This window comes from Octodon degus, unplaced genomic scaffold (assembly GCF_000260255.1).
Source record: "Octodon degus isolate 3935 unplaced genomic scaffold, OctDeg1.0 scaffold00095, whole genome shotgun sequence".
NCBI classification, from domain to species: domain Eukaryota; kingdom Metazoa; phylum Chordata; class Mammalia; order Rodentia; family Octodontidae; genus Octodon; species Octodon degus.
The window spans coordinates 8,532,336-8,540,219 of NW_004524671.1; the positions used below are offsets into that span (position 1 = coordinate 8,532,336).

The 7,884-nt window shown below is 42.5% G+C and overlaps 1 protein-coding gene across 1 annotated transcript in view; it reads left to right on the forward strand.

Moving 5' to 3' along the window:
• Positions 1-7,884, forward strand: part of Trpm6 (transient receptor potential cation channel subfamily M member 6) — a 150,675-nt gene that overhangs the window by 98,252 nt on the left and 44,539 nt on the right. Inside the window, exons 26-27 of the mRNA XM_023722993.1 lie at positions 5,757-6,901; positions 7,070-7,179. Of these exons, the coding sequence (XP_023578761.1) occupies positions 5,757-6,901; positions 7,070-7,179 (1,255 nt within the window). The remainder of the gene's footprint in view (positions 1-5,756; positions 6,902-7,069; positions 7,180-7,884) is intronic.

Consider the following 7,884-nt stretch of genomic DNA (forward strand, 5'->3'; position numbering starts at 1 on the left):
CTTTAGACCGCTCAGCTGTCTCACTGGCCCTGATTTGTGTTTGGATGTCCCTCAAAGCTCCATGCGGTCACGGGGGACAGTCTTTTCAGAGGCAGCTGGATCTAGATTGTGATCGGTTCATTGTCTAGCACTGGGATTGGTGTGAGTGCTATGCCCGCCTTTGGGTGGATAGCCTGAGTACAGTATAAGGGATGGAAAGAGGCTTGCTCCTCCTTGCTCCTGTCTTGTTTCTTTGGCTGTCTTCTGCCCTCTGCTGTACTACCCTGCCTTATGGCCAGCCAATTATGGACTGAAATCTCTACAAACTGTGAGCTAAAGAAACCTTTCCTTTCTTAACTTTGGGTGTTGGGTATTTTGTCTCAGCCATGAGAAAAAGCAACTAAGACAGTATCACAGAGTAATCAAGTAGAATGAAGAAACTCAGTGGACAGAGGCTCCAACCCTAGTGGCACCAATACCTGTGAAGTGGGCAGGGCAGGAGGAGCTCTTGGGAAGGACTCAAGAGATTTGATCGCAGAAGTATGGTATAAGGAGAACTAGGAGAAGGTGTATCATACACCAAGGCAATGCAGAGTGAACTCATGAGAAATAGGCATTTACAGACAAGTAACTTCATGATGAGAATTTTAAAATACTGAGGACATTAATCATGCCATGCCATTGTATTTCTCTTGCATTCTTTGAACTTTGAGGAGAGATTGGAAGTTAGGTGGGTGTATGGCTTCCAAGGATACTTCCAGTGGGTTCTGAATGTAGCTATGATGGTCTAATTTAACTTCAAAAGAGCCTGCATTTCTCCTTTTGGTAGAGTTGTTTCTGTGCCACCGGTTTTAGTCACCTATGGAGAGGTTATGGCTGGGAGCACCTACTGAGGTACGGAAGAAAGGAGGGAACATTTTCTGACGTAGCTGAGCAGTAGGCTGGACAGGGGTGAAGGGGGTTAGGAAGGCACTTGTATTCCTGCCTGCTTCTGCAGCAGGCACCACTTACAGCTGTCTAGAGTTAGATGAGTCCTGAGAGTGCAAAAAGAAAGAGCCTTAAGGCTGCAGTGGCGAGTCCCTTATTTGGGATACTCGCTGTTTATTTTATTTTAGGAGGAAAGGTTTAATTTGGTTCATGTAGTTTCTGTTTTGACTTCAGTTGTGCAACCAACTTTCTTGTCTCTGTGTTTTATGGAGTAAGATGTGTTCAGGAATTAGAAAAAAATATCTATATATAGCATGTTTGGGAAATGCTGTGGTTTCTAAAATGTTTCAAAATGTCACCTAATTTGCACTGGGACTCAAGTGTTGAGAGCTGTGACTTGGACAGGTCCATCATTATTTGACTCCAAATCCATAGTGAGGAACAGCTCTCAGTACAAGATGTCTTAGTGTGTCTTGTTTGTATTTCATGGGGACCTGGGACTCCTGAAGAACTGTGGCCAGATTCCAAGTGAGCTGCCAAGAGCGGTAGATAGGCTGGAGGCCACTGACAGTAGACTTGATGCCTGGCTCTGAGTCCCTGTGGCCAACCTCTATTCTGTTCAAGGGACAATAAATAGAACATAGTCATGTCTACCTTACAGAGCTGTGGTGTAGGCTAAATAAAGTAGGACGGGCTGAGCTCTCAGAGGACTGTGCATGTAGCGAGCCCTCTGTGGATATTACGCTCATCATGAGGATTATTATGTTACTTGCCGCTATCTCATCATAAAGTATCTTGTCCAAAGCCCACAATGAAACAGTTACCAGGCTCATTTTTCCTGCATGCTTGAGATTTTACACAGAGGAAACTAAATTGCTAAGAATTTATTTATGTGCTAGAGTAACTGACAGCTTGGATTAAGTTAATGTAGCTGGTGGTCTAGGAATATAATTAAAAAATGCTTCACAGGATATTGTGCTTTAGAAAATAAATGCGTGTAAAAGCAAGTGGACCCGACGTGAGGTGACCAGGTTGTTTATCTCGTGGGTCTCTATTGTAGTGTGCTGCCTGTTGCTGTGAATCTGTGCCGGTTTCTATTGTATCTATGGATGGGACTTCAGCTAATGGGGCTTAATGAGTTTCCATTACTGCAGTGCAGACTGTGCTGTCTTTGAATTAGATGAAACAGCACGGTGGATGGAAAGGCTCCAATTAAACGTGTTCGGAAGGGAATACACATATATGTTCTGTACTCTTCTGCCAGCTTCCCTGTCTATTCTAACTTTGCAGAAGGTCAGGAAGCATTTATTCAGCTACTATTGAGTTACAGAAGTTGAATTCTATAGCTAAAACAAGAAAGAGAGGGTTCTGTCTGTATAGCCTGTAATAAAAATGGAAAATATTCCCTGCTTTCTTCCTTCAAAGTTTTCAGAAAGAAGTAGAAAGTCTTTCAAATCCCATGCCTTGAGATGTGTCCTAGAGGTAGGAAGTTGAGCTTGGGCCTGTTTTGGGATGTGCTTGCTACAGCGCAGTGTTCTTACTGAAGGTATTGACCTATTCCTGTTCTTGTATTATCCTCCGGGTGCTGACTCCTCCTCCTTCCTTTCTCCTTATCTGCTTATGCTGCCCAGTGTCTTTGTTCCGTTTGACTTACTGGCCTTGTTGGCTTCATTGTCTCTGTCTACAATAGGCTTGAGAAGTTTTCACAATGTTGGTTTGGTGGTCATAAATTTCTTGAGGTTCTCTTGGTAACGGAAAGACCTTATCTGTCCACCTGTTTGATAGATGGTTTTGCAGAATATGTAAGTCCGGGTTGGAAGTTGTTTGCCTTTAATGCTAGCAACACTGCACTCCAAGCTCTCCTAAGCACCAAGGCTTCTGTTGAGAAAGGTGCTGCAATTTTAATGAACTTATCTCTCTGTGTGATGGGTTACTTGGTGCGAACAGCCTTTAAGCGTCTGTCCCCATGCTGGACTTGAAGGGTGTTTGGGCATGATGTGTCTGTGGGAGGTTCTCCTGACATTGTGGCTCTCTGGGTCTCTGTAGGCCTCACTGAGCTGTATGTTTAATTCTTGCCCTACGTTTGGAAAGTTGTCTGCTTTTATTTCTGTCAACAGATTTTCCAATGCTGTTTTTGCCATCTTCTAATTTTTCACTTTTTTCAGTTAATCTTGGATTTTCAGCTAATCTTGGATTAGTCTCCATCTAGCAGCTGTTGTATTGATTTTTTATATTCCTTGTTGTTTTTAGGGATTCTCGGAATAACTGCTTTCTGACAGCAGGCTGATCTTTGACATTCCTATTTTCATATTGGCTGCTTTTTTTTTTTTTTTAAATGTGTTTAGGACAGAGTCTACAGGGTCTATAGGGTCTCACTACACAGATTGGACTTATAGTGATCCTCCTGTTTTCAGCCTCTCAAGAGCTGGATTTATAGGCTCGTGTCACCACGCCCAGTCTCAAACACCATCTCAGTGTGCCTCAGGGATGGGGCTGGCACAGCAGGCCAGATATAGACCCTGGCAACTGTGCTCTGCCTAAGCAGGCGCTTTAGTCCACTGAGCTATCTGGCCAGGCCTGACACTGGCTGCTTCTTCTGCCCATACTTTCAGTATAGTTTTTTTTTAAATTTTATTTTAGTAAGGGTCTACAGGGTCTCACTACATAGATCAAACTTGTAGTGATCCGCCTGTGTTCAGCCTTCTAACAGCTGGGATTATAGGCATGTGCCACCATGCCCAGTCTCAATCACCATCTCAGCTTGCCCTGGGAGTGGGACCAGTACAGCATGGTGGGGATTGAACCCTGCTCTCTGCCTAAGCAGACACTTTAATCAGCTGAGCTATTTGGCTGGCCCTTAGCTACCACTTTATTAGTGTCTTCTAGGAGCTCCCTAATGTTTTTTTTTTTTGTTATATTTGTTATCTGTTTAATTATATCACCTATTTAATTATACTCCTGCCAAGTATCTTACTGACTTTAAAAAATCTCTTCTGTTATTTTTCCCTATAATTTAGCTGTTCCTTTTTCTCTTCTCCCCTTTAGTGGCCAATGGATTGGCTTTGGGGGAATCTGAAGTTTTGGGAGGTGTTTTTTGTTTTTTGTGTGTGTGTATGTGTGTGTGTGTGTTTGCATTTCTGTTTTAAGATAGGATCTCACTATGTAGTGCGGGTTGGCCTTCAATTCACGTAGATAGCTCAGGTTAGCTTCAAACTTGCTAGTGATCCTCCTGCCTCAGCCTCCTAATGCCGGGATTGTGGGTGTGCTCCACCATGCCCACCTTGGAAGGCATTTTGTTGCCTTGTTGTGTCATGTTTCCATTTGTTTTGCTTTGCTTTGTGCTGAGCTTTGTGGGTGCTTACCATGGAAGGTCTTTGTTGCTAGTGTAGAGCTGTTTAGCTAGGTTTGCTCTTCAGTGATATGCTCTGGGCGGGGCTACTGTAGCATTTTGCGTCTGTCCCGAGATCTGATCACTGGCATTAATTTGGGAGGGAAGGATGCAGTATAATGGGCCCAGCACCAATTTCTCTGGAAATGGATTGCAGTATTGTTAATGACACAAAGGTAATCTGATTACGGGCATACTGAGAAAACCTACTAGCAGCAACTGTGTGAGTCCAAGCTGTGATCACTGTGGATCACTGTGAGGCTAAGCTGTGTAATGAGACCCTGTACCAAATACATACATACATAAATGAAAAAAGAAAAAGAAAGAGAAAGGAAAAAAGAAATCAGAGCAAGTCTTTCTGTCCCATATTGTCTATAGGCTACTCACACTAGGGTGGGTGTAGCACTCATACTCTGAATCAATCACAAACTCCAGATTCATCCCCCTCTGCAAACCCTCCTTCCCCACCCCTGCGGCTGGCATGAAGCTTTGGGGGGACATCCAGACACAGTCCATACCTGGCGCCAAGAGATGCTGAGAAGGGGGAATAGAGGGAAGGGGTTGTAAAGATAATTAAGATGTGTTTCATACCCGTGCCAGATCCCTATGAGGACAATAATTCTATACTGCAAAAATGTACTAGTGAAAGTAAAAATGAAAAATGGTCCTATTTCCAAATAAAGGTCATTTGTGGGGTTCATACTTCAACATTTCATTGTTGTGATGGGGTGGGATAGGGGCACCAAGCAAAGCTCATCTTCCAAGTGGTATTTACAGGTAGATGTTAACCAGCATGTTCTTTCTTCACTGTCTGATTGAAATTGTTACAGTTACTCTGAGGTATATGCAGTTTACTTGTGTACTTACATAAATGAAGACATGTTATATTGCTTCTGTGTGAATCAATGTTTGGGCATCATAATCATGGGTTAAAATAGTTAAAATAACTTTAAAAAACTAGCATTTTTTTCTGAGTATGTTTCTAGTGCAGATTTTGTTTGGATCTTGAGAGCCCTGTTTGAACTATGATAGGTTTGGGTTTCTTTTTGTTGTTACTCCCATCAATTTGGCTTCTTTCTCAGGATATTTTTTTCCCATCAAAATTGTACAATATTTGCTAATAGGAGGTGCTCAGGTTTTTGTCATGTAAATGAATGAGCATGGTAGTGAATAAAATGGGATGATTGAACAAATAATTGAAGGGGGATTAGTAGCAGGCAGCTGCATATGTAGTTTTGAAATCTTAGAAAGAAGTAAGGGGTAGTGATGCACATTTGTAGTTTCCCCTCGCTGGAGGCCCAGTGGGAATGCAGGAGGAGGTACAGCCATGTGGAAGAGGATATGTAGCGGAGTGCAGCGGAGGGTGGGAGACAGACTGTGGGAAGCAGCTGAGGCTTAGCAATCGCCTGACCCTGGCAGCAGCTTAATGTGTTATTGGTTTTCTCTCCACCTTCACCATTAGGGTTGCGGAAATGTATTTCCAACTGAAAGAAATGAACGAAAAGGTGTCCTTTATAAAGGATTCCCTACTGTCTTTGGATAGCCAGGTGGGACACCTGCAGGACCTCTCTGCCTTGACTGTGGATACTCTTAAGGTTCTTTCTGCAGTTGACACCTTGCAAGAAGATGAGGCTCTGCTGGCCAACCGGAAGCATTCTGCTGGCAGAAAAATCCCCCACAGCTGGAACAATGTCATTTGTACAGGAATCTTGGGCAACACAGAGATTGCTGGAGAGACAAAATACCGATATTATAGCATGCCCCCTTCTTTGCTACGGAGCCTGGCTAGAAGCCAGTTTCCCTCAAGAGTGCAGAGAGGAGGCTGTCTTGAGATTACGGACAGTCAGAAAGAAGCCTCCAGTGCAAGAGATGACTTGGAGCAGCAAGAAAAAACAAAGAGTACAGTTGCTTCTGGGGTGTCCCCTAATAGTCATGCAAATTCAAAGTATGGCCAATTTCTCCTGGTTCCTTCTGATCTAAAACGAGTTCCTTCTTCTGAAGAAACTGCCTTACCTCTGTTCAAGCCATCTGTGGACACAGATGCAGATGTCCTAGCAGGTGCACGGATCCTGCAGAGCAGGGCCTCTGTTCATCTGACCAGGGAGACCCCAACCGTGCCAGACCAGGCATCAGGGGCTGAGCTCCAAAAGGAGCAGGAGCCAGTCACTGAGACGCCAGGCAAGGAAGGCAAAGTGGAGCAGGATCAGTCCACTCTGGCATGCACCCCAGCACCCACAGAAATGGCTCCCCTTTCTTCCCAGGCAAGGAGCATGCAGTCAGGAGATGGATATGTGAACTTGGCATTTTCTGAAGGTGATGAAACTGGTGTGTTTAGCTTCAAAAACAAGTGGCAGAGCGACCTGCCTTCCTCTTGTAGCAGTGACTGCACTGAGAGTGGGCGGTGTCCCACAGACATCCAAGGCAGCCTGTCTGAGAACTCAACAAGCTTGTCCCAAAGTAGTGACTGGTCAGAGGTGGGGCAGCCATGGCTCCAGCCAAGCAGATCCTTCTGGATCAACCCTCTCCACAGAGACAGACCCTTCACCAGGAGTCATAGTTTTAGATTCCACAAGAAGGAGAAACTTACAAAGTTTGATAAGATTAAAGGTAAGGCGTACACATTTTAAAAACCAGTTTTACATCCTTTGTTTTACTGCAATTAAAAAATATCCTTTGATTCGGGACTGCACTGTTAATCACTCTTTCTCTTCTCTTGACTGTTTGGGTAAATCTCACTGCCTTAAACTTTTTGAAGTAAAGCCATTTCCGTTACAGGTTGCTCGAGATCCTCTGAGGTAGGATCATTATGGATCAAAGCAAGAATGCTCTCGAAGGATAGGAAATTGTTGATGAAAAAGAAGAAAGCACAAGAGCTACAGGTGCCAGTAAGTATACTGCTTTGGCTTTTAGGTTTTGAATAAAAAAGGCAATAGCCTTTGCTAGATTTTGCTTTATTGTAAAGCATGATAAACACAAAATGTGTTGTTCTGGGAAGAAGGAAGATAAAAATTTAGGATCTATCAGAGTGCATGTATGGCATTCTTTCTTTTTTGTTAAAGCTTTCTAAAAGTATATATTTTATATATAAGAACTTTGTAGCAGGATAATCCTATGACTTTTTTTTGTCTCTTCTTTTTTCTTATTACTTTTTTCTAATCTGTTTTGAAACTTTTTCATTGCTTTTTTTTCATTAAAATGAATAAATAAATAAATAAATATACAGTCCTAAGAAAGAAACTGAACATAAGGAATAAATAATTGGGATGAGTGAAAGGAGAAAAGACAGGAAACAAAGGAAGGGGAAAAATCATGTATGTATACACACAATATGGCTAAGATGATTGTACTACTAATTTATATTGTTTTTTAATGGATCAATTAATGCTTAAAATTCTTGGATCAATTTTACATGAATCTGTCTGTAATCAGAACAACTACACTGGAGTAGTCGTACTACTGTACATTGTAGAAATGTACAACATAACAACCACTGTTGAATACCTATCATCTTCTTTTTCTTTAGATTGAGTATTGTTTCTAATGTCTTATCTGTTACTTTTCTATTCTCCTTAACATAAATTAAATAAATG